The sequence below is a fragment of the Phoca vitulina genome, unplaced genomic scaffold (assembly GCF_004348235.1).
Source record: "Phoca vitulina isolate PV1807 unplaced genomic scaffold, GSC_HSeal_1.0 scaffold23, whole genome shotgun sequence".
In the NCBI taxonomy this organism is placed as follows: Eukaryota; Metazoa; Chordata; class Mammalia; order Carnivora; family Phocidae; genus Phoca; species Phoca vitulina.
In genome coordinates, this window is record NW_022589726.1 from 5,334,814 (window position 1) to 5,362,703 (window position 27,890).

Sequence of the window (27,890 nt, forward strand, 5' to 3'; positions counted from 1 at the left end):
GGTTGGGTGTCTGCCTTTGGCTCAGGTCATGATCCTGGAATCCTGGGATCAAGCCCCGTGCATTGGGCTCCCTGCTCGTGGGGAACCTGCTTCTCCCTCTGCCCCTCACCCCACTTGTGCTCTCTCCCAAATAAATATTAAAAAAAAATGAGTCCTATAAAACACAATTTGTTAAGACTCACCAATAGTTTAAAAGCCTGAAAACGCTAAGATTTCTAAAATAAAGTCATAGGAGTATTAATTATAAAATACTGTAACTCCTTTCTACATTTCCAAGATTTAAAAGGGAGGAGACAGAATAATAGATGGAGATTAAATTCAATGAAGACACAGATTGAAGTAAACCAAAAGAAAAAACATTGTGGTGATAAGTTTTGATTCTAAGTTTGCTGACCCACATCTAAAGAGGAGATGAAAGCAAAGCAAAATTTACTTTCATTAATTGGAGGTTTTAAAACTTTCTACTACTAATGTCCACATGATAAAGGTTATGTATGTAAGAAAGAAGCAGCTGCATCAACATAAAAATCAAAGCAGGGGTTTTATACATTTTTTTTTTTTAAGAAAAAATTAGGTGAAACGTCATTCTGGTTTTCTCCTAAAATTCAAGTTTATCCAAGTATCCGTGGGGACATGAAAAAGAACTCATGACTTTTCTGACTGAATTATTTTAGTATTTTTCCATTTAAGAACCAGAAAAGTCCATCTACAGGAGTTGCATTCCTATGCTAGTTACTATTTTGTATGAGACGATGCTTTTTGCCAAACCACAGTCCTATTTCTAGTAGCAAAATAAAAAATTAAAAAAAAAAAATGACCAAGAGGGTGGCACTGGCATTTACTACGCTTAACTCTTCATGAAGTAGGTGTTGTTATCATTCCCATTTTACAGATAAAGGAACAGAGGCACCTAAGTAGTGTTACATGCTAGGAAGTAGTAGAGCTGGGATTAGAAACCCAAGAAATATGGTTCCAGGGGAGCCCAGTCTTATTTGTTATATTAAACTGTCCATTTTGTTCCCCTAACACTAATCTGTAATTAATGTGTTGCTTACCATCAGATCAGTGGTTCTCAATCAGGTTATTTTGCCCTTCAACATCCACATCCCTGAATCTAACTGGAAAACACTTGGCAATGTTTGGGGACAATTTTGGTTGTCGCAACTTGGGGATAGGGGTGGTACTATTGGCATCTAGAGGGTAGATACCAGATACGCTGCTAAAAATCCTATAATGCACAAGACAGCTCCCCAACAACTCATTATCCAGCACAAAACAGCCATAGTGCTGAGGCTGAGAAGCTCTATAATAAAGTATAAATTCTAGAACGGCAGGGTCTTAAGTTCATCTCAGTTGTTGCTCTATACTCAGACCTAGAACACTTGAACTTATCTGAATATTTGTTTTTAAGAGCCTAGAACTCCGGGGGCGCCTGGGTGGCTCAGTTGGTTAAGTATCGGACTCTTGATTTCGGGTCAGGTCATGATCTCAGGGTTGTGGGACTGAGCCTTGTGTTGGGCTCCCTGCTCAGCACAGGGTCTGCTTGAGGATTCTCTCTCCCCCTCTCCCCCACCCTAAAATAAACAAATCTTTAAAAAAAAAAAAAAAGAGCCTAGAATTCAGCCTAGTGCATAGCTGGCAGGCAACATTTATTAAAAGTAACTGAATTGGGGCGCCTGGGTGGCTCAGTCGTTAGGCATCTGCCTTAGGCTCAGGTCATGATTCCAGGTCCTGGGATCGAGCCCCGCATCGGGCTCCCTGCCCAGCGGGAAGCCTGCTTCTCCCTCTCCCACTCCCCCTGCTTGTGTTCCCTCTCTCGCTGTGTCTCTCTCTCTGTCAAATAAATAAATAAAAATCTTTAAAAAAAAAAAAAATAAAAAAAAAAATAAAAGTAACTGAATTAATGGCGGTACCTACAAAGAAGGTCAAGTGGGTATAATCGGACGTAGTAAATTGAAGTGATTTTAGTGCTCTATAATCCCACTTTTTGGGGGGTTTAATTTTCTCCCAGTGACTATAAATAAAACCAGTTCTGCCAAGACAAGTTTCTTAATTAAGTGGGCCTTCTGAGAGAGTATTTTTTTCTTTAGATACATAAAACCTTTAAATACACGGAACTGAGTTAAATTTGTAAGGAATAATATCTTTTTCTCTTAAAATGAAAGCCTTTAAATGTTCCATTCAAATAGCATATATATTTAAGAGCTTAGCAGACACTCCTAAATTAGATGATATCACTAGTTGATGGTGGATATGCTCCAGTGACTGGCAAAAATACTTTGAGAAAGTTTGAGTTAAGATTTGTTTAAAAATTTCAAAAAAAGAGGGCGCCTGGGTGGCTCAGATGGTTAAGCGTCTGCCTTCGGCTCAGGTCATGATCCCAGGGTCCTGGGATCGAGTCCCACATCAGGCTCTCTGCTCCTTGGGAACCTGCTTCTCCCTCTGCCTCTCTCTGTCTCTCATGAATAAATAAATAAAATCTTAAAAAAAAAATTTTTTTTCAAAAAAGAATTGAATTATAGCACACCTAAAAGACAGATTATCTAAAAAGAAAGTAGTTCTTGAGTCCACTTCATTCAAAGATCTTTATAACCATAATATTCTAAGTATAACTTCATCCTATATTTTTAAAAAAATCCATAAGCATAGCTATCAAAGTATTTTCAATTCTTTCTCCTACACCTCAAAGAACCACTGAACATTACCCAGAAAGCATATATTCATAAGCAATATTGCTTGATTTACAAAATTCTTTCCCAAGAAAAAATTCAAAAGGTGGTTATGTGGATATTCAAACAGGACTAGGGAAAAAAATCTGACATCTTTCACTCATTATTTCTATAATCAATGAATCAACCTGGCTTGCCCAAATGTTAAATTATGAAACGACACCATGTAAAATGCACCTATTACATTTAAAAAGAAGTTAAACCCATATTTATTTGCTAGCACTGTTAAACATTACATAAAACACATTCAAGTGGCAAGTAATTATAATGCAAGCCCTTGCATGGCAATCCAAATTTATTGAACTACTGATGCTAAGTTATACAAAATTGCACCACTTTAATTAAGGCTTTTAGTTTACATTTGGCCACCTCAAAGTAGTTGTAACATTAGGTTGGTCAATTTAAATACTGTGGCTCCCTGTTGGATAGACACACAATCTTTACACCCAAACGGTTAATGCATACAAAGCAACAAGGCATTGTTAAATAAAACAGCAATAGTTACTGCAACTTAGGCCTTGTGACCAATTACACATGATTAAAATTACTTCCCACATTCACATCCACAGTACTCGTCCACCATTTAACATCTCAACCAAAACGTTACACATGTGAAACAATCACTAACAGGCAAAAATACTAAACCTGTATATTTGGTATTGCAAATACACTTATGCATGAGCAAGCAAGGGATTCACAGTGAGAATCTACAGCTGCAGAAGCCTGAAAATGATTTACAAAAATTGTTAAATCATTAAAAAATCGTTTGAAAATATACACTTCTTGTTGTAGACCCCCACTGTACACACAACTATAAACATTGTTCCCTATGTAAACAAAAAAAGGAAACATATAATAAAAGATTTGAAAAGTCTGGACATTTCCTTCCCAACAGATATTAAAGGCAATGTCTTTAATCTAAGACATTATACTGAAAGGACTATCGTATTTTAAAGACAAGATCACTGTCTCCACAGGTTTTTTTAAAAATTAAAAAAACTATATAGCTGTGTTAATCAAAGCGCTTATTTGTACAATACAATGATAATGACCTTGAATTTCTTAAAAAAAATTACAATAAGCTACAAGTATCAAAGAAGCGAAGTTATCTGGAGTAGTCTATATAGGAGCTCTTTGGACTTTCTTTTATTATGCTAAAATAGTGGTGCTTTTAGGATTTACATTATTGTACTCTCCAATACAAAGTATGGGGCATGTTAAAGTATACAGTACACCATTTTCATACATGTACAACATTGGTGGATGAAAAATGTCTCTTAGCAGTAATACTGGATTGTAGCCTCTGGTTTTACCAGCTGCATACTCTAGGACTATTATCTAAGTAAAAATCTCTCTTGTGATACTGGAAAGTGATTAGAATGTGCAAATTGATGTAGTAGCTTTCATCCGCCTCTTAAAGGGTACCACCACAGAAAGTCCACTTAAGATGTTGGTAGGTTAACAAAGTTGGAATGCTGGCACTGTTGAATTGGGCAACAGTTCTTCAGACCTGTCGAAAGGAAAAAATTAAATTGAAAACATGGGTTGAAAACAGCACACTACAGATCCAAAGGAACACATTAAAGCAACAGTGTTTTAAGTGTTAGAAATGAATATAATGCAGGCTCTTGTCATTACATTCATGACAATGTATGACAATATACCACACAACTCATAGCAAAGTAAAGCATAGGTAGACATTTTCATCTTTTTTAGAATGACTTCACCTACTCTGCTGCCCTCCTGAAAGCCAGACAAATGAAAGTTTTAGACACAAAAAGGGAATGTACCTTAGTGGTGCAAATTTCTGTGTATTACCTTCCAAAGATTAAAAGGAGAAAAAAAAACAGAAAACACCACATTAAAATTTTAGGTCAGATCAACTTTATTAGAATTAGGATTAAAAAAGATATAGCAATATTAACAAAATGAATGTTTCCAATCCTAGAATTACATCGTAAGTATAGAATGCACATCTAATTAGGGCTTCTAATATCAGAAAATCAAGACCTTTCGTCCTTACTCTTCTAGGAAGAGTGGCTACAAAGCTGGTCAGAGTAGACAAAAAAGAATTTATTTCATGATGGCTCTACAGTTGACAGTTATAAACGTTCTAATTCCATACTTAAACAAATTCTATCAACTTGAAGATGGATGTCAGAAAAAGCTGGTATTACACTAAAATCATATGTAGTTAAACTTAAAAAAACTGTGAGTGATATAAAAAAAGGTAAAATCAGAACTCATTATCTGCCAAGTATTTATTTACTTTGGATGATCTTCTGCATACATTCCTAGGCTAAAAAAAGTTTTCTTTTTACTGTTTTTCTGGGGTTCAGACTTGTTGCAAGTTCCAGAAACGCTGTTAATATAGATGTGGCTGCTGAGACAATTTTCATAAATGCCTTGAACTTTAAGCCCTCAGAGTCTGAATGAGTTTGGTAATTTTCTAAATCCTAGCAAACCGACTGTGGCAAATTGGATAGGGCAGATTGGAGTGTATGAGTTCACACACATAAGTGCTGCTAGGAATGGGCATGTGTTGAGGAATGAGAGCCTTACATGGAGAGAAGGGACAAACTCTCTAAGATACAGAATCAGGGTGCCACCAAGAGGGCCATTTAACTAACACAGGAAGCAGCGGAGCCACAAACACTACAAGTTCCCAAGGATAAGGGTAGATAGAGTAAAATATAGTTTTAAGGATAAAGGAGCAAAAAGCCATTCTCATTGGCAAAGAGCAGCAGCTAATAGGTAGTTGAGGGTTTACCAAGTACCAGGCACTGATCTAATTGACTTACAAGTATTAACTCATTTAATATGATTGTTTTCAAAAACTAGATAAAAATGTTGTATGTTCAGTTTTCCTTTGCTGTCTCATCTCTGAGTTGTTTCTGTGGTTTTCTCTGCCTGAGAACTCTTCGGATATTAGCTTAGATGTCTCTTACTTTGACAGATTTTCCCTGAATCTGCAGTTTACATCTGACTAATTTGGTGTCCCAGTTATACGTGCTCCTATAGTACCCATAACAGCATAGTGACTAAGCACGGGCTTGGGAGCCAGTTCATCACTCAAATTCTGAGCCATGCACTCAGATCACAGGATTCAAATTTTGGCCCACTATTTACACTAACTGCAGGGCTTGAACAAGTAATAATCTTTTTTGTGCTTTAGTTCTCTCATCTGTAATATGGGAATAATAGCTCTTGCCTCATAGGATTGTTGTGAGAATTCAATGAATTTGCGGACAATACTAAGAGTGCTAACATATGATAAATGTGTCAGGGTTCTTATTACCAGTACTGTGCTGGACTTAGTCTATCCCGCATTTATCATGTTTTGCAATTATTTGTCTGACTCTTCCACCTGAATTAGTTTAAGGAAAGGAAAGAAGGTTGGTTTTGTTCACCACTGTACTGTCAGCACAAACCAGTGTCCCAATGGGGCTTAAGTGTATACTGGATGAACTTACCTAGAATATTCACTTATGTGGAATACCCTACTTTTGATGATGATATATAAAGGAAATAATTATTTTAATTCCTAGGATATCATACTAACTCATGGATATCTTAAAAAGAAGTAACCATTTTTTTTTTTTTTAGAACAAAACATTCTATACTTGTTTTCTTGAAAGAGTGCCCTTAATGAAGTTGAGGTTAAAAGTTAGAGGAAAAGAATATAAAAATAGAGAAAAAGATAAATTAACATACCTGGCTCAGAGCTACAATGCATCTAATATATTAAAGCAGCTGACATGTCGACTTTTTGCGGGTCTTCCCAGGCACTGGAGTTTTTCTGTTAATTTGCCGCACTAGGTCATAAAAGATCTGCAAACAAAGTTTTTTTTGGTTTTTAAATTTACAGGAAACTGCCCCCCCCCCCCAAAAAAAAGAAAAAAAGAAAATGAAAACCTAACTTTCCATAGATATATATGAACTCCAACAAATATTCTGTTCAGTTACGGAGTAAGTAAAACCGGGTAGTCCTATAACTGCCAAATGCTTTTGTTTATTTTTTGGGAGGGCTAAAACTGTTCTCCTTAAAGTACTGAGTTAAGGAGCAGCAGAGATCTTACTGTAGATCATTAGAACATTTAGCATCATTCAAAGAAAACAATCCTTTACTCTTCAAATTTTTCTATGTTATCTTTTACCCTACAACATGACTTAAGCCCCTTCAAGGCAAGAACCATGCAGGCCTTCTTGAATTTGTCTCCATCTTTTACAAAACATCCTGCATCTCACATATATATACCTGAATACTTAATCCTGTCTTTCCCACCCCTATTCTTTCCTGTCCAGTCTTCCTTTTTCTTTTTTTAAAGACTTTATTTACTTATTTGAGAGAGAGAGAGATCATGAGTGGGGAGAGGGGTAGAGGGAGAAGCAGACTCCCGGTTGAGCAGGGAGCCTGATGCGGGACTCGACCCCGCAGGACCCTGGGATCATGACCTTAGCTGAAGGCAGATGCTTAACTGACTGAGCCACCTGGGCACCCCAGTCTTCCTTTTTCTCATAGTAAATTCTAGCATTGTTGCTTATTAACATGCATATATTTAACATAAGATTTTTGCCCGTAAGATCAACAAAGCACCCGGAGTAAGCATTAACCTAAGGTTGTGTTAATACACGTTATTTTTCATTAATTTTAAATGCTGAATTCCAAATCAAGAGTTTTTTAAAGTGTATTTCACCATACCTCATTAACATTTATTTTTGATTTTGCAGAAGATTCTAAGAATGCACAGTTGTTCCATTGTCTTGCTAGGTTTTGACCTTGTTCCTTTCCTACAACTCTTTCATCTTCCAAGTCACACTTATTACCAACCAGAATCATTGGAACCTAAAAATATAAAAAAAATTGTGAGGGTAAAAAAAAGTAAATAAGTATGCTATATAAATTCAAAATCAAAGAATTCTTTTTTTTAAAAAATTAACATAATGTATTATTTGTATCAGGGGTACAGGTCTGTGATTCATCAGTCTTACACAATACATAGTGCTCACCACAACACATACCCTCCCCAATGTCCATCACCCAGCCACCCCATCCCTCCCACCCCCCTCTACTCCAGCAACCCTCAGTTTGTTTCCTTAGATGAAGAGTCTCTTATGGCAAAACCAAAGAATTCTAAGAGTCAACCCTAAGGATTACTTTTTATGCCAGAGAAAAATACTGAATAATATGTAATAAAATTTACAGTTAAATATGAAAGCCTTAACCTTGTTAAGAACCTTTCATGTGAAATTTTTAGAAAACAAGATATGATCTACTTATAAAAGAGGGGGGAAAAACCCTTAAAATTATGTCCCAACGGACTTATAACTAAATATAGTAAGCAAAACACAAAACCTTTTAAAAAATAAATTACAAAAGGATATTACTATGAAAAACCATAATATATTTCAAAATTTTAAAATGTTTTTCTAAGGGATGTGAATCAACTTCAAGTTTTCTGATTTACTGACATGCATTTATCAAATAATCATTCTCAATTTCATAACACCAGAAGAAGAAATCTGGAAAGCCCCTAAAGTAGAATTTTTAATTTCTCATATAGTCTATATTAAAAGCCAGAAGTAAAATCATCTTACTAAAAATTTAGACCACCTCAATCATGGGGTATCTATTTTACGAGGACACTATAGAGATAAATAATACTTATTCTGCAAAATTCCTATTAATTTAGATGCTGGCTTTCTGGAGATTTTTGGAAAAAGATCCAAATTAGGAGTATCACGAACTCTGGTTTTTAGGAACAGATACAGAATTTTATATTCATACTTATTCAATGTAAGTGATAGAAGAAGAAAACTACTTATCAGAGACAGTAGAAAACAGACTTACTAATTGAGAAATGGTCACTGAGCTGTAAATATGTAAGAATCCCCCAAAGTTCTCCTGTTTCAGAAGTCTAGGAAATGGCAACATTTCCCACAGATGCCTCTGAACCCTCACAATATTTGCTTATAATTAAATTATATACATAATACAGTGGTTTTTAAAAGTGTGGTCCCCGGACCCCAGCAGCATCAACACCATCTGGAAACCTGTTAGAAATGTAAATTCTTGAGCCCTATTCTCGACCTACTGAATCAGAAACTCTGGGAGTGAGGCCTACCTGCTTTAACCAGATTTACAGGTAATGTTGATGCAAGATCAATTTTGAGAACCACCGCTATCTATATTACGATGAGGAATTAAAGTAATCCTTCTGAAGTTTCTTATAGGGATTAAACTCCGTTATGGTACACTGTAAGGGGCATGCAAATTAATGTTAGACTCTAATGTATTGGTTGGCTTCCTTTTAAAAGTATTATGATGTTCTTTTTCTGTCAGTTGTTTGAGATGTGTTCATATGTAGTTTTTGATTCTTGTTAGAAAGGTTCTTAAATCTACCAGAAATATGGCCAGAACATCTATTAGTAACATCTGCCACCCACATCTTTCCTTCCTCCCCACCAAATGATTATTTAAAAATAGGAAGGCTATAAAGTTTATTTTACACAGGTTAAGGAGAGACGAAAGTTATTTCTCACTTTCCACATTATATATATTTGAAAATACGCATGAGTGTTAAAGATGTATTTTTGCCTTTTAAGGAAAAAAGATTTTGAAACCTCCCTCCCCAAAACCCATTAACTTTAAATTGGATTTAAATTCAAATTATTAAATTGGTTATCACTACACTAAGAGTTTGAAATAAAATATATTTATTAGGAAGTCAGCTTACATCATCAGTGTCTTTAACTCGAAGAATCTGTTCTCTCAGGTCTTGTAAATCATTAAATGTGGACTGTGCTGTGATGGAATAAACTAATGCAAAGCCCTGTCCATTTTTCATGTATAAATCTCTCATTGCAGTAAATTGTTCCTACAGTAGAAAGAAAGGATCATTAAAAAACAATAAAGTTCTGACAGTTAATTTGACAATTTTTAAAGTCTGTAATTAGAGCTCAATGAAGAATACAGTAGTGTTATGTAACATTTCTTAAAATTATAGTCTGTGGCAAGATGCTATTTGAAAAACTGCTATTTCATGAAGTAAGTTTTTATTTAACAATAATAAACCAAAGCAGATTTATGTGCAATAAATATACTTAAGTGGGAAAGAAATATCCTTTCTCCAAAAGCTATTTAAAAGCTTTTTAATATATAATATATAGGGTACCAAAACTGAATCCCCAAGTTACTCAGAGCAAGTTCACAATACTCTAGCTCTAAGGGGCCCACCAGCATGCTTAGCTACATCTTGCCATTTCCTCACACTTTTCCTCCTTCACTAAACCGTGAGCCTTTACAAGTAAGAATACAGTCCATGACACATAATAGGTACTCAAATATATTAGATGAAGGGATACCATATATCCAGAATAAATCTTCCCTTCACCTTCAGATACCAACAAATCTAGTTGGTCTATAAATACTTTTTTTTTTTTTAAAGATTTTATTTATTTATTTGTCCGAGAGAGGGATAGACAGAGCAAGAGCACAAGCAGGGGGAACGGCAGGCAGAGGGAGAAGCAGGCTTCCTTCCTGCTAAGCAGGGAGCCCGATGCGGGGCTCGATCCCAGAACCCTGGGATGATGACCTGAGCCGAAGGCAGATGCTTAACCAACTGAACCACCCAGGCACCCCTCATTCAAACAAATTTCTATTTACTTCTTCAATAAATGACCCACTGCAATTACAAAGCACACACACACACACAAAATAGAACTCAAGAGAGTAAGAAAAACAGCTCTAAGATTTAATGCAAGTAGTAAGCTTTTAAATAAGCTTAACTAGTATTTGTCTATAGAGTACTAGCATTTACAAGGTCAATATTGCACAAATTGTGCATATACTTTGGTATTTCTTTTACATACCGTTCCTGCAGTATCCAAGATTTCAAGCATACACTGTTGTGCATCTACTTCAACTTGCTGGGGGAAAAATTAAAATACACCTTCATTTTTTAATGTGTAAAAGAATACCTTATATATAAAAACTAATATGATATTTAAGTAGGGAGAGATTATTCTAACTTTACAACTAGTTTCACATAATACCAGAATAAAACAGGAGAAAAAATAGCTATATAATTGAGGTCCACTGACCCCCAAATTATATTAGGTGCAAAAATCACATGTTCTCAACATAAGGATACCTGTAAGATCCAAGCTCAATGTGAATCACTCAGAACTTAATTCTGGGGAGGAAATGATTTCAAAATAGCTCAAAAATTTTTTAAAACCAGTACTAGTTCCAACAAGATCAGAAGTCATTTTGTCTATCTCAACACTGCCATACTTCATTTAGATATATCTTCATTTCTCTAGATAACTACATCCCCTTTCACCATACTGGAACAACGTTTCTGGTAGCAAAGAAGTAGAAGACACACAGCAAATAAGTTATATATCCCCGTGACCCCTTTCCAGCTAACATTTCCTAGGAAAAGAAGTTGTTTAGAATTAGATGCAGAAAGAAAAGAGTAATACTGCCTCACAGCTGAGGAGCAAGAAGAGAATTCCAGTTTCTTTGGTAGACTGTGGACACAAAGGAAAGAATAGAAACAGTATCTACACAGCAAGAGGGGTCAAACTGGCTGTTACATAAAAGTGTGGAGATAACTCTCCCCCTACTAAATTAAAAATGTCTGCATTTTTTGTCACATGTGTTAGTGGACATAGAAGTAACTCTATTATGAGCAGTACACTTTCTCAAAGAGTTATTACGTAGAAAGTTAGGGAGACTTCTGTATTTCCATCTCTAGTTTAAAAAGAAGGGAGCCTGAGAGTATTCAGTCTTTGGTGGTGTTGGGGGTGGCGGGACAGAACTATCACTTGAAACAGATGGCCTAATTCTGAAGTTTGTGTCAAATTACAATTTCAGGGTCAGGATAAATTTAAAATTCTCTGAAAGGGGAGGGGAGAGAGAGAATGAGAGAGAGAGAACACACAAGAGCAAGTGTTTTATGATTCTCATTAACTGGTAAGGACACAATGCCAGGAAATAATCAAGTGTGAATTTTTCCTAATTTTATAAATAAACTCTTGCTTCTTCATCCGACTTTATGAACAACATTCAGCAATTACAAAGCTAAAACTAAGAACTTATATTTATAGTAAAGTCAAAAGCAAAAGCGTTCTAGAGTAACACATACCTTTCTATAAGAATCTTCTATCGTAGGATCATATTTTTCAACAAAAATTCCTTGAACAAACTGTACAGTCTGGGAAAAAAAGCACACCATTTATAGTTAAAGAAAACAACAAATCCAAATCTATATGCTTTGAACTACTGATTTCACACAGCTAGTTATACCATTGATGAAAACATAACCACTACTATTTTTAATGTATGCATTTTGTGAGAAAATTAACTTAGAAAGCTTTTTAAAAACGTGAGTAATCACTATGCTCCCTATTAGGTAATTCTAACTTTAGAGCTCATATATTTAAAATTTTTTAAATTTATTTTATTTTTAGAGAGAGAAAGAGTGGGGGGAGGGGCTTTGGGAGAGGGAGAGAGAATCTAAAGCAGGCTTCATGCCCGGTGTGGAGAGATCTGAAGAACCTGAGCTGAAATGAACAGTCCAAATGCTTAACCTTAACCTACTGAGCCACCCAGGGGCCCTATATTTAAGCAAATTTTTAAAATGTCTTCTATTTCAGTCATAACAGCTTAAATCTGAATTTTAATTAGAAAGAGGCTAGTTTTTTTGTGTACACAAGTACATACCCTCAAGACACCTCCTCATCACTTTGGATACATACACAAATGAAAAAATTTGTACATTTCTCAGTTTAATCCAAACATCAAGTTCTGTGCTAGGTGGCCATTCTAAGTGACTGAGAGAGATGGTCAATCTGTTTTATAGTGGGGCTTTGTTAAACTGAACTACTCATCAAGTTATTTTCCCTAAGTTTCTCCCCTTCCCCAGCCACTATCATCAAGCTGTCTTTTTTCTCACTATATTATTATTATTTTAAAAATATTTTATTTTTAAGTAATCTCTACACCCTACATGAGGCTTGAACTCACAACCCCAAGATTAAGAGATGCATGCTCTTCCCACTGAGCCAGCCGGGTGCCCAATCGCTATACTATTCTTGATACAGAAAGCATGGCTGCTAAAATAATGTGAAAACTGGACAGTCAAAGGTAGTATTTGAAAAAGGTTTTTTATAAGCTTTATTTAATATCTTCCAACATAAAATATATATTATAAGTCAAGTCACAATGAGAAAGACCAAAATTCATTCCTATCTGGCTCAGAAATACAGATGGACACACACACATTTATAAGCTCTCACTCTCTATGCTTAGCCCAAATTGTATTCAGGCATATCTCATGTTGGTCTGGAACCTATGTACCAGTGACAATATGATCTACACAGGTAAAACCAAAAGCTGACTAAAATTACAAGAAAAATATTATATTGCTTCTAAAATCACTGAGATTTCACTTTAACATATAGATGAAAACAAATAATCAAAACCTAAAACTCAACAGAAAAAGAACATGTGTTGCAGTGAATAGCTTAGGTACAGTGAGAATGACTTACCAGAGCAGATTTTCCAACGCCTCCTGAGCCAAGAACGACTAGCTTATACTCACGCATGGTGCAAACTTGTCAAAAGCTAGTACCTTATAAGGAAAAAAAAAGAGAGAGAATTCTTAGGTAATATCTTTGTATTCATGTGCTTCTTCTATAAATTAGATATTCAAGCAAGTAGTTTAAAAATGATTACTCTACCATACTAATATACGCATTCCATAAAGACTTACTAAAGGATGCTACTGGTAGGGCTCTTTTTTTTTTTTTTTTAAAGATTTTATTTATTTATTTATTAGAGAGCGAGCGAGAGAGAAACAGCATGAGAGGGGGGAGGGTCAGAGGGAGAAGCAGACTCCCCGCCGAGCCGGGAGCCCGATGCGGGACTCGATCCAGGGACTCCAGGATCATGACCTGAGCCGAAGGCAGTCGCTCAACCGACTGAGCCACCCAGGCGCCCCTGGTAGGGCTCTTTATACCACATCAGAGGTAGAAAGAAACCACAGAGTTACAGACATGATTTTCAGTCCTATCCCAAATTCAAACAGGATAAAATATTTGCTCTATAAAGTAAAAAAAAAAAAGGGGGGGGCCCTGAAAAACAGCATGAAGGGGTATTTTACTAGTTACAAGATGGCAGTAACAAGCATGTTTAACTCCCTTTCCTGAGCCATCTGTAACCTTGAGTCACAAGTCGCTGAGTGCCTACTAAGTACAGGGATATATCCAATGAACAACAAAAAATTCCCTGTCCTCACTGAGCAATATTCCAGTAAAGATGGCTAAAACAAAGGTCTGCAAACAAATCCAGCCAATCACCTGTTTTTGTACATAAAGTTTTATTGAAATACAGCCATGTCCATTCATTTGTGTATTCTCTGTGGTTGCTGTCTTGCTGTAATAGCAGTTAAGTAGTTATAACATATATTTACTATCTGGCATTTACAGAAAAAATTTGCTGACCCCTGGGTAAATGAATTAGCAGAGGAAGCAGACCAAATATCTATTCCTGAAGCGGGGGGAGGTACAAAGAACCTGAAAATGGTGAGGAATTAGAGACAGAACTGAAGAGTCCCAGACTGAAAAACTACGGTGTTCAGTAAGATGAAAGTGGAAATCAAAACAAAACCAAAAAGAAATAACCCATACCAAGGCTTATTATCATAAAATTTCAGTATACTAAAGATAGAGAAAGAAGACCCTAAAAGTTTCCAGGCTAGGGAAATAATTACAAAGCTCCTACATTCCTAGAAATAATTGGTCTGTGGCCATGGGACAAAAGCGGCCAGCAGAACAGGTTCTAAATCTTCTTTTTTAAAAAGATTTTATTTATTTATTTGACAGAGACACAGCGAGAGAGGGAACACAAGCAGGGGGAGTGGGAGAGGGAGAAGCAGGCCTCCCGCGGAGCAGGGCGCCCAATGCAGGGCTCGATCCCAGGATCCTGGGATCATGACCTGAGCCGAAGGCAGATGCTTAACAACTGAGCCACCCAGGCGCCCCAGGTTCTAAATCTTCTTAATCAAGAAATGACAGTTCTATAGTTATAGTAACAAGTAACTACCAGGTTTAAATGCATTTAATCAATCAATAGCCATTTGCTTCAATGAATGAATATGCTTCTGCAAACTAGCCATTATCAATAGCCCCTTACTTATGAAAGTTGGTCAATCAAGAATGGACTCCATTTGGCATTATTTGTGTTAAATCTCTTTATATATTTTTCCTTCCAACCTAGTCTTAGAAAATACATCCTTTGTTTTACCTCTCTATGCCAGTCCTTTATTTCTCTTTAGGATACCATGTCTATTACCATGGCTTCCTTTCAAAACTTTCTCCATTTCTGACTTTGGATGTGTAGACTATTTAACATATTCTCTTCTCCTGAATGGGAGAAAAATCGCCCAAAAAAACCAACCAACCAAGTTAGCTGCTAACTTCCCCACTTACTATCCTATGTTTTATTTCTATTGAACCCATCATTTCCACAGACTTCTCCCCAGTTCTTGAATATTGTCTCCTTAATTTTTGTGATCTGCATGGTTCTTATCAGATTATAATTTTAGGAAAGAGGATATGAAATAAAAGTTGAATTAACGTTTAGCTTTAAGAATATTCCACACAGTATGGTAGTATGCACACAAATTTGGAATAAAGAAATCACTCTTGGGGCGCATGGTCAGCTGGCTAAGCACCTGACTTTTGATTTCGCCTCAGGTCAGGATCTCAGGGTTCCATGCTGGGCATGGAGCCTGCTTAAGATCCTCTCTCTTCCTCTGTCTCTCTCCCCCCCCTCCCCCCCCCCCCCTCTCCCAAAAAAAAAAAAAAAAAAAAAAGGAAATAAACCACTCTTGGTAAAAATTTAACTGAAGTCAGGTTTATTTCTTTTATTTCTTTTTCTTTTTTTTTTTAAGATTTTATTTTGCGCGCGTGCGCACGTGCGAGAGAGAGAGAGAGGCAGAGAGCACGACTATGGGGAGGGGCAGAGGGAAAAGCAGACTCCCTGCTGAGCAGGGAGCCTGACGCAGGACTTGATCCCAGGACTCTGGGATCATGACCTGAGCCAAACGCAGACACTTAGCCATCTGAGCCACCCAGGCACCCCAGGTTTATTTCTTTTAATGTAAAAAATCAATTAAAAACAGGATTACTTAGGTGACAATTCTACTACCAGTCCCATGCAGACATTACCCAAACACATAGATTTATACTGATCGGAGAAATATTTTTTAAAAATTCAGGGTTCTAATGAAAGATGTCTTCAAGTTTGTGTTTCTGAACCCATCTAGAGGAAATACGGTAAAACTTTGGGAATAAGAATTTCCTAAACATCCCAAATACTTCAGTAACAGTAAACCAAATACTTTGACACAAATAAAATTAGACTCCTCTCCCTGCATTCTTTTATCCTTTATGTAGCTGGGCTGTGCCAATTTTTGTTAACTTGTCACTGTTTCTTTCTCTCTAAAAAAATTTTAAAAAAAGGATTCACTTCAATGAACACACATCAAAATGCCAACTAAACAACTGCCTTGCTTGAAATGACAGTGTTTCTACAGTTGACATTAACTCACTTAACTTGTCTTTGAACTCTGGAAATTCCTTCAACCCTGTAAGACTAGAAGTCTGGTCTGCTCAGGGGTGGCAGTATCTGACCAGGATTATCTTTTCCTTTAGTAATCAATAACTTCAGCTTTGTACTTTTTTGTTTCAGATACTGAATGGTGCCTTTCACTCTTTGATATTTTGACCTAAGACCCTCACTTAACATCATTCCAAATGACGCCCTAGACAAACAAAAGTACTGAAGGGGATGCTTGTGTCTAATCTGTTCAGTGAATTTGCTATGAGTCAGTCTCAACAATGATGGAAGCTCCAACTGGCTCCTTGAGCTCACATTGCCAAATTTATTTTGTTATCCTAGGATTTGTACCAAGTAGGTCTTGGTATAAAGCAATTAAACCTTTTAGATATGGCTTGGAGGTGTACTATTTGGTAAACATTTTTGCCATTAGTTTAATTCTTCAGCTATTGTTTTGCTTTTGTTCATCTACTTGTGTAAAAATTTGTCATGTATTTTGTTTTGTCCTGGACTGTCTTGTTTCCATTCACTCAATAAGGGAGTGCTCCATTTGGAATGGATGGAGGCACAGGCCCCCACAAGCCTCCGATCCAATTCAAGCTGGTTCCAGGAACTAAACGTTGAAGATGAGTAAAACCGGTGGCCTCTTCATGCAGAGGGGAGTGACTGGTCAAATGTCACCTTGGGTCACTTATAAGCTTCCTGACAGCATACTGTATCATCAATATCTATGGGGCTGTTGATAATGTGCGGCCTTCCTAACCTCTGCTTGGTCAGGGAACCTGAGAATCTGTTTGTAAGGACACACTTGTTAAAAAAAAAATTTTTTTAAGCACACTTAAATCATTTTTATTTAGGAATAATTTATATCAAGTGAAATAAGCAGATCTTAAATATTACAGTAAAATGAACTGACATATGCAAACACCTTCACAACCACAGAGCCCTCATTAAGATTTTTTTTTTTTTTAAAGATTTCATTTATTTATTTGACAGAGAGAGACACAGCGAGAGAGGCAACACAAGCAGGGGGAGTGAGAGAGAGAGAAGCAGGCTTCCCGCGGAGCAGGGAGCCCGATGCGGGGTTCGATCCCAGGACCCTGGGATCATGACCTGAGCCGAAGGCAGACGCTTAATGACTGAGCCACCCAGGCACCCCAGGATTTTTTTTTTAGAAGATTTTATTTTTAAGTAGTCTCTACACCCAACACAGGGCTCGAACTCACAACTCTGAGATCAAGAGTCCCACGTTCTACTGCCTAAGCCAGCCAGAAAGTTCCCAATGTGCCTCTTCCCGGTTAATTAACCTGATACCCCTTTTCTTGACTCTAGTGGCTGCTTTGTCAAAGCCACAACCTTCTCTAGGAAGAACTGTGTTTGTTTTTTTTTTTTATAAACTCCCAATATAATCTTGACTTTTGTACTTACACTGACAAATGACAAAAACTGTGATTTTGACAAGTATGACTTAACAACCGGACTTATGACCAACTTTTGAAATGTCAAAATTAATACCTTAAGAGAACTGCAACTACAGAAAAAATTATGAGACAAAGTAACATTCAATAGTCAACTTCTTTAATTGGTATTCTGGGGCCTCAAAATAAAATGACTAAGATAGTCCTTCTTTACTTCCCCCTGCTCCAACCTTTGGAAGCCTACTCTCTTTGAATCATTCTGTCTCTTATACTGCCCACACATTCCTATTTCTTTTGTTCCTTCCCCTTACCTCTGAAATGAACTACTTTTCTTGAAGGTTTCTCAGCAAAGGAACAATTATACTAGCCTTTTTAAATGCTAGAGTAAAAGGCAGAACTATAAAAACTGAGTTTAAACATGAGTCTAGATTTAGTTGAATTTATAGTTAAGGATTTTTTTAAATATCAGGGAGACTGACAGAAATTTCAGAATTTCAACTTAATCACTAATTACTTGATTTCCTCTTTATAAAGAAAAATGGTTAAAAGCAGACTAGGAAAGACCAGATTCAAACAGCCCAGCATATTTTAAAAATTGGCCTTGAGAGAATAAGAACCTATTTAGGAAATACACTATTTTAAAAGTCTTTCTTAGAGGTAGATTGGTCAAGATTTAAAATTGTAAGCAAAATAAAAATGACTTGATATGAAACAAAATAAAAATTAATGTCAGGAAACTGTTAAATATATTTTGTGGTAGACCCAACAGCTAAGGTAAAGGAAGACAAGTTCGTTCTTTCTGTTAACTGGGCTCAGACCTGAATGGGAAACTTAAAATAAAAAATTAGCAATTTAGAAATCTACAATGGCTAAGATTTTTCAAAGACCCTTACAAAGTGAAAAAGCTAGGAAGAAAAACTAAAACTACTTGTTTTCTAAGAAATGGGATCCTATGGATGAGGACACTTACATAATGCAAGAAGAGCCACATGAAGGATCAATGTTCCATATTTACTAAGAAAGAGAAGTACAATGATTCAAAATCTGTCCCATAATGCTGCTCCAAGGAAAACTTGAGCACCCAACAATTTCTACCCTTTCTCCATTGGAGGCAGAAGTAGACTGACTACATAGAGCCACAAGGAAATTTTTTTGGGTGATGGAAGTGTTCTAACACAACTGTAGTGATGATGCACAACTGTATAAAGTTACTAAAATCCCCAAACGAGGGGCGCCTGGGTGGCTCAGTCGCTGAGCGTCTGCCTTCGGTTCGGGTCATGATCCCGGGGTCCTGGGATCGAGCCCCACATCGGGCTCCCTGCTCGGCGAGAGGCCTGCTTCTCCCTCTCCCACCCCCTCTGCTTGTGTTCCCTCTCTCGCTGTGTCTCTGCCAAATAAATAAATAAAATATTAAAAAAAAAAATCCCAAAACTGAAACAATGACACAGCTGACTGAATTAACATAAAAATTACCATTTAAAAATATTGACTATAAAAAGTAAACATTTATGGAATTGCATTTCTTAATGAGACGGTTGAGATCTGTTTCCCCAACTGCTTCATTTATCCATAGTGAATATTACCTGTTGCTAGAATCAGAATCAGGTTCATCCACATTACTGCTTCTATCAGTAATCTGTTCCTTTCTTTTCTTATGATAAAAAAAAATCCATTGTATGGATATATGAAATTTTCTTTACCCATTCATCAGGTGATGAACATTTGGATTATTTCCGGCTTGTGGATATTGTAAATAATACTTATTGGGGTACCTGGGTGGTTTGGTCGGTTGAGCATCTGACTCTTGATTTCAGTTCAGGTCGGGGGGAGGGGGGAGGAAGGTGGTCCTGAGACTGAGCCCTGTGTTGGGCCCCATGCTCAGTGGGGAGTCTGCTTGGGATTCTCTCTCTCTCCCTTCCCCTCAGTCCCTCCCCTGCCTAAAATAAATAAATCTGTAAAAAAAAATAATAATGCTTGTCTATTTGTTTTAATTTTAGTAATTCAACCAAGAATTTTTATTACAGATAAAAATTTACATAAATACTACATAAAAAAACTTAGAACTGAAATTTTAAATTCTGAAGTAAAGAAATACGATGAAGTTGTTAGTAAACTTTCAAATCTAAAAACAGTGACAAAACACATGTAACTTGCCAATAAGCTTTGTAACAAGCAATACTGGTAAGGAAATGCAACTGAGCAAAGTCATTACCTCTCATTAATTTTTACTAATATTTCCTTACATGTACTAAACAACTAAAATATTTGTATCTAAATCCTGATAAATACCAAGGCCAGGGGTACATTTTTTCCTTAAAAAAAAAAAAAAAGCAGTATGAGAGCCAAGATTTGAACTAATATCTACTTTTCAAATAGGTGCTTTTTTCTACTACACCAGCTTTGAAAAATTGTTTACAGATTCTAAGATTGAAATAATGGATTTCAGTGTGAATGCCAGTGACTGACTGGGAATGGCCATTATTTGTTTTTTAAAAGGACTGTGTGGTTGCATCTAGTTTTAGCAGAAAAGGCAACCCTGTTCAAAAAGTAATGTCTGTCATTAGCTTTTTGGTGGTGAGGAGGGAAAAGGTGTTGGCATCTGTGTATTTGTGAGCTGTGGGCAGGACCTTCCTGTTCAAGTGCTCTTAACATAATGTCCAAGAATGAGCACCTGAGAATCTGAATTTCTAAAATTTCATGCACAATTTTGATAGGGCGAGTTACACCAGAATTTCAAAGGGATTTGTGCTATTGTTTGAGACACTGAGAATAACTGTTCTCTTTCAAAGAATCCCAAAGAGGGACAATTCTGACAGCACAGCATAGTGGTTCACAGCACCTAAGTTTCAAATCTTAGCTTTGTATAACTTTGGGCAAGTCATGAAACCTTTCAAAGCTTCACGTTTTTTATAGGGAAAATGGAAACAGTAATATCTACATGATAAAGTTGTGAAGCAGATACACAAGAAAGTAAACTCCAAAAAAATATGGAGTTTTGTCTGTTTTATTCATTGCTATATCCCCAGAACCTGAAACAGTGCCTGGGGTACATAGTACATGCTCAATAAATTAAGGAATGAAATGTAGTAATTTTCCTTAAGAGTCATTGGTCCCTTGCACATAGTAACTATCAAAAGAAGACAGCTTTTTAAATAATAGCAGCAGTGATCTGAGCTACTGCTCAAGTTGCCACAACTGAGAATCATTGCTCTACCCTTTTACCTACTAGCTCAATAAAACATATAAGAATACAAGTCAGGGACTGCAGTCCAGCTTTTGTCTGATTGAGAAAGTTTCTTCTAGGTAGGCAAAGAGATATAAGGTATAGGTTAAAACTATTTTCCAACCATATTTAGTCCTCCTGTCACTACAACCAGTTTGGAATATGTTAAGATCAACTGAACTATATTATAATTCTTTAGCTGTAGACTCTAAGGCTTATTACCATATTCTACTAAATCTAAGAGGCACTTAAAAAATACATTTTAGGGGTGCCTGGGTGGCTCAGTTGGTTAAGCGTGTGCCTTCGGCTCAGGTCATGATTCCCGGATCCTGGGATCAAGCCCTGCATCAGGCTCCCTGCTGTGTGGGGAGCCTGCTTCTCCCTCTTCCTCTGCAGCTCCCCCTGCTTGTGTGCTTCTCTGTCAAATAAATAAATAAAATCTTAAAAAAAAAAACATTTTAACATCTCTACAACTGGAATGTGTTACAACCTCCCAGGTCAATACAAAAGCAAAAAGCTAAGTACATGTCAGTATTCTGAATCATTTAAAAATGTAGTTCAGGGAGAAAGAATGGGAAATAATCCTCTTGCAAGTCTTTAAAAAACAGATTACTACACAAAAAATTCTCTAATATTGGTGTTATCTCTGACCCTTAATATTAATTACACAAGTCAATGGACTCTACTGTACCTCAAGTTTGGCAGACTGTAATTTTGACAGCCTAGGGAGAATCTCCGTATACTTTAGGAACAGTGAGAAAAATCTTGAGATTGTAATTCTAATTCCCTTGAATGTGTAAAAGAGATATGTGATAAATTGGGGGATCATTTTTCTTCTACTTTTATGTTTTTTTCTGAGAGTTTTATTACTAATAACTTATAAAATACACAAATGAAAATTAAAAACTGAAAGTAAGAGGAGTTGTGGAGTTGTCTTGTAATTACCCCATGTTATTATCATTTAAGAATGTTGATAATCATTGGCATTTTTAAAAAGTGGTCATTAGAAACTCAAAAACACCAAGTTTAGCCAGTCATTCAACTCACAATGAATAGTAATTATAATATTGATGCTGGCAGAGAGAAGTATCTTTCAGATAAACAATATACTGTTGGTGAAAGTGCATGTTAAAGAAAACAAACAGGCAAGCTTAAAAGAAGAAACAATTAAAATTCTTTTAATCCTATTTTTAAACCTTAATAACTAGTATGCTTGTTCTTGAAAAGGGCTAAGAGGTATTTATTGAAAATTACAAAATTAAACATATTGTTTTAAATGCTTTACAGAAGAATTATCTTTAAGTGCTTTACAGAAGAATTATCAACATAAATACTGACAATATTTACTCTAACAATGTAAATACTGAAATTTTAAACACTTTCCTCTCTATTGTCAAAGCAAAATTTATCTTTATATTAATTAGCATGCCAAAAAGTCTACCTAGAAATTAAAGATAAGTAGGGTGGCAAAGGATTTAAGTTCTAAGTACTTTAACTAGTGTGCCACAATCAAAGGACTGTATTCTGAAAAGCTTGCTGGTTTATCTTCTCGTACTTCAGGAGAAAATAAAGATTAAGACACAAAAAAAAGTGGGGCGCCTGGGTGACTCAGTCGTTAAGCGTCTGCCTTCAGCTCAGGTCATGATCCCGGGGTCCTGGGCCTCGCATCAGGCTCCCTGCTCAGCGGGAGGCCTGCTTCTCCCTCTCCCACTCCCCCTGCTTGTGTTCCCCCTCTGTCTCTCTGTCAAATAAATAAATAAAATCTTAAAAGATACAAAGTAAAATTAGGGCACTTGATATTAGAAATTATTAAGAGTTCTGATAACTAGGTGTTACTGCCACTTGGAAGAAATGGGAAGTACAATTAAAAGCATTTCATAATCAATTAAAAAAAAATTGACATTGAAGGCAATTTTAACAACCTTCAGGAAGTTAAGAGCAACACCATGAGAAAATGTTAAATGAAAATGTCATCAGCAATGGGAATGTCTTGGTTAAACACTGCCAAAAATTATGGTGCTATCGGTCCACTGTGAAACATTCTAGTTTGAATTTCTAATACAGGTGATGGGATTTGGTTGGTTTATGTATGTTCTTTTTTTGTGGTATTTCTTGTAAGTAATGGCATTTATTTGTAAAAATTAGGTGCACTCTGGAAATCAAAAGCAAAGTTAAGAATTGCTAATTAAAAATAATATGCCTAAATTAATCTACATTTGAACTAAATCTATTAAGTCACCTATTATATTAAGTCATTAATTAATGAGGGACTCTCAGATCCTCATTTTCTTCAGGTAGTTAAACAGGTAAGAATGTAGTATATGCAAAATGAGTTTAGTGGTGTTACCAATAATGCCACTTCTCACTTATCCTTCTTCATTAGCAAGAAAGTGTAACTTCTACAACAAGCAGGCACTTACACAATTATAAATATGAAGCACAATTCACATTACTTCTCCAACAATCTAAGATTATAGATGAAGAAAACCAATTAAATTGCTTTAATAAATAAATTGAGTAAGAAATACTTGGGGGCGGTAAAAGTTACATTAAAAATTGGGGGGTGTAATTTTGGGAATTATATATTTACATGTAAAGATTCCTAATTTTAATTTCTTATCTAGAGCTCCTAAAATTTGTATGACTTATAACCAACTCCCAATCAATGAAAGTAACTGATAGGTCTTAGACTTTGCTGTATTTCTTACAAAAACACTTGGGTACCCTATTCACTAATTTAAAAGGTTATTTTATTATTACCTTCTACAACTTCCTCCATTTACTCTACAGAGCTAATTTTGCTTGCATTTTTTTTTTCCCAGTCAATTTAAGAAGTTGTTTATTTCTAGTCTCAAAGAAAATCATAGCAAAGACATGGAAGGACAAGAAAACAAAATCTCCTAGGGCTCTTTCCCAAGTCAGATTCACGGGCTGCTTCATAATTGCTTGAAAAGAAAGTTGAGGAAACAGATGCAATCATAGTCTACCTGAAGTTCAATAAATATATCCAAGATAGTACTTCGTCAATCAGAAATGAACTGGAATTTTCACAAAAATACAAAACAAAAATGGACGCTATAATGATTCTGAGAAAATTCTGAAGAGACTTACAAGTCAGAGAAAATAAAAATTCAGTAAAATTTTAGTCTAAATGTCTTCACTATATAAAAATACGTATCAAAAAGCAAATAAGTGACTCGATTATCTACCACTCTATATTACATATATTTTTCATTAATAAGACCTAAGATAGACCCAACTTCAAATATTACTGACCCTAATTATGAACCGTAAGAGTAATTCTAAAAATCACTGGGGAAATTTAAAAAAGCATAAAAAAATGATAGATGTATTAAAAAAAAAACCTCATATACATATATAGTTTTATATATATGTATTTTTAAACTATATATATAGTTATAGTTTTTAACATCCATTCATCTATCGATGGGACACTTGGGCTGCTTCTATAGTTCAGCTATTGTAAATAATGCTGCAGTAAGCATAAGAGTGCACAGGTCCCTTCCAATTATTGTTTCCGTATTTTTTGTGAAGGAGATTAAGAGTACACTTATCCTGATGAGCACTAATATACAGAACTGCTGAATCACTATATTGTATACCTGAAACTAATTTAACACTCTTAACTACATTGTAATTAAAAAAACCAACAACTCTTAGCTTTTACTTGGTGTTAACATTTACTGAAGACCACTCTAGTCCAAGAGTTGTGCTAGTACCTGAAGATTAAAAAAGAAAATCTAAGGGGCACCTGGGTGGCCCAGTTGTTAATAAGCGTCAGCCTTCGGCTCAGGTCTTGATCCCAGAGTCCTGGGATCGAGCCCTGCATCAGGCTCCCTGCTCCGCGGGAAGCCTGCTTCTCCCTCTCCCGCTCCCCCTGCTTCTGTTCCCGCTCTTGCTGTGTCTCAGATCTCTGTCAAATAAATAAATAAAATCTTAAAAAAAAAAAAATCTAAGAAATAACTTATACCAAGATTACTATAACATTCAGTACTCAACATCAATATATAATGAGTGCCTACAACATATTAGGTACTGCTCTACCCAATGGGAATGAAGCAGTGAACAAAAGACTCTGTCCTCAGAATTTATAATGGGGTGTGGAGAGACACAAATAAATCAATATGAAACAAGTCAGAAGTATACAGGTGACCCCTGAACAACAAAGGTTTGAGCTGCATGGGTCCACTTATATGCAGATTTAAAAAAATACAGTACAGTACTGTAAATGTGTTTTCTCTTATGATTTTTTTTTTTTTTTTAAAGATTTTATTTATTTATTTGAGAGAGAGAATGAGAGAGAGAGAGAGAGCACAAGAGGGGAGAGCGGGAGAGGGAGAAGCAGACTTCCCGCTGAGCGGGGAGCCCGATGTGGGACTCGATCCCGGGACTCCAGGATCATGACCTGAGCCGAAGGCAGTCGCTTAACCAACTGAGCCACCCAGGCGCCCCTCTTATGATTTTCTAAAAACATTTTCCTCTGGCTTATTTTGTTCTAATAATACAGTACACAACATATATGACATATATATGTTAATCAACTGTTTATGTTATCAGTAAGGCTTCCAGCCAACAGTAAGCTATTAGTAAAGTTTTGGGGGAGTAAAAAGTTATATGTGGATTTGACCCTTAATCCCCAAGCTGTTCAGGAATCAACTGTATAGCTAGCTCAGTACCCCAAGAGCCCTGTGACTAGATTGATTTTGTGTTTTCAACAAAAGTTTCTACCATTTGGCTTTATTCTGTTTATTATTTTCAAATCAACATCTCTAGTAGGGTAATATGCCAATTAATTTGTAGCTAACGTTAAATTTGGATTTCGGAAAGTTCATAGAGATCTGTCTAGAATCCACTGGAGAGCTCATGGCTACAATGCCCCTTCTTTGCTAACAGGGGCAAAAATGGGATTTCTGGAGCAATCTAAATGTAGTTGGTCTTATGAGGTACCATTATTCAATATGCACAAAATGCTCCTCAGTGATTTCCTTTGCCAGCTCTATACGGAACGACATTCATGATCCCCTCTCCCGCACCACCCCCTCCACTGTTATATAGCAAGAATACTACACAGATCAGGATAGAATGTTCCTGACTAGCAATACTCAGAATGCAATTCTTAGGAGGGTAGTTGTCAAGAAAGATTTCTGAAGTATTCTTGAACTGTCTCAGACCACAATGATAGTTCCTCTTTCTGAAAACCCACACCAAATACTTCAGCACTTGATTATATACTATCTTGTACTGTTTTCTAAGGGGAGACAACAAATTGTAGAAAGGAACATTATCTTAAGATTTAAGAAGCTTAGCTCTAGGGCGCCTGGGTGGCTCAGTTGGTTAAGCGACTGCCTTCGGCTCAGGTCATGATCCTGGAGTCCCGGGATCGAGTCCCGCATCGGGCTCCCTGCTCAGCGGGGAGTCTGCTTCTCCCTCTGACCCTCATGATCTCTCTATCTCATTCTCTCTCTCAAATAAATAAATAAAATCTTTAAAAAAAAAAAAAAAAAGAAGCTTAGCTCTATTTAAAAAGTTATACAATTTGAGATAAACCACTTTATTCTCAATTTCCAGTTTCCTTATTTGGAAAATGAAGGAATAGGGAAGGGGGACGTACTGAACACAGAGTTGCCTTAGATCAGCCAGGTAGGCATGTAAAATGTCTGAAGCTGGAAGGTGTTAATGGCCAAGGGGAATGAATGCTTATACAGCTAAAGTCATTCAAATTCTTAAAAATGTGAATATTGTGAAAAACAATAAAATCTATTTAAGGTATGGAGATTTGGACTCTGAGTCACTATTTTCTACTTCTGGACTAAATAATCTCTAAGGTCCCTTTCAATTCCTAAATGTATTGTTACATATACCAGGGTTTTGAAGACTTTTATGTGGACAGAACTTTTAAAAGTATCTTAATGTTCTATTCCCTCTTCTTAATTATTGTAAAAAAAAAAAGATATAATTCTATGTTGGTACTAACATTTAATGATAATGTAAATATTCTTTTCCTAACTTCATAATGGTAGTTTGGTATTACAGACATTTTAGAATTATCTTTCAAATATAATACAGACACTAACTAAAGGAGCTGAAAACAATATAGGACAACCTACACATTCATAGCTGCTCTCAACTGGGAAAATCCATTGATCCTAATGGGCACTCAACCAAGGCAAGATGTAAAGGCTTTCCATATTTTCTTCTTAGTTCTGGCATGCTAGTCCCACATGCTTTGTGCAAGTAAGGTTTTCTTTTGAACTAATTTAAGATTTGGGTATGGACACAAGGTCCTCTCTTGCCCAGGGTGGTAAAACATGGAATCTGGAAATAAGGGAACCCTAGAATTGACTACCTATGTAATTTACCAGAGGGTAGTCACTTATTCTCGGCTTGTGTCTTAGTGTGTAAAATACAGACAATGCTAATACCAATTCCATAGACTTAATGGGCAGATTAAATAAGAACGTATATTGTCTATAAAAATTTTAAGTGTTAGTTATTACTATCATCAACTAGATGTACAGTAGCCCCTTATTTTGTCCCCAATTTGGTCTAGAAATATTTGTTGAATCAAGCAATGACTAAAGACTAATAATTCAGTTCTAGCAAAGGAAAGAACTATTTAGATCTTTAAAGACCACAAACAAGTTACCTTTTGTATATAAGTTGCTATTTGAGTTCACATCAATTACTGACAGATGTCAAGAATCCCAGCTGAAAATGAACTATACAAATCTTGAAAAAAAATTAGTTCTTATACTTGCCCTGTAGGAATGCAATTCCAGTAAAGAAAATGCTCTGAAGCAGGAAAAGTATTAAAAACAGCAATTTTTGGGTTCCAGAGATAACTCTCAACCTCATAATCTGATTTATTC

At 36.1% G+C, this 27,890-nt stretch overlaps 1 protein-coding gene across 1 annotated transcript in view; it reads right to left on the reverse strand.

Moving 5' to 3' along the window:
• Nucleotides 1–2,909: 2,909 nt before the first annotated feature.
• Nucleotides 2,910–27,890, reverse strand: part of RAP1B (RAP1B, member of RAS oncogene family) — a 46,729-nt gene continuing 21,748 nt past the window's right edge. Inside the window, exons 2-8 of the mRNA XM_032420366.1 lie at nucleotides 13,287–13,369; nucleotides 11,882–11,950; nucleotides 10,602–10,658; nucleotides 9,467–9,607; nucleotides 7,432–7,575; nucleotides 6,444–6,560; nucleotides 2,910–4,239 (exon numbers count right to left, since the gene is read on the reverse strand). Coding sequence (XP_032276257.1) covers nucleotides 6,474–6,560; nucleotides 7,432–7,575; nucleotides 9,467–9,607; nucleotides 10,602–10,658; nucleotides 11,882–11,950; nucleotides 13,287–13,343 — 555 coding nt within the window. The 5' untranslated portion in view covers nucleotides 13,344–13,369 and the 3' untranslated portion in view covers nucleotides 2,910–4,239; nucleotides 6,444–6,473. The remainder of the gene's footprint in view (nucleotides 4,240–6,443; nucleotides 6,561–7,431; nucleotides 7,576–9,466; nucleotides 9,608–10,601; nucleotides 10,659–11,881; nucleotides 11,951–13,286; nucleotides 13,370–27,890) is intronic.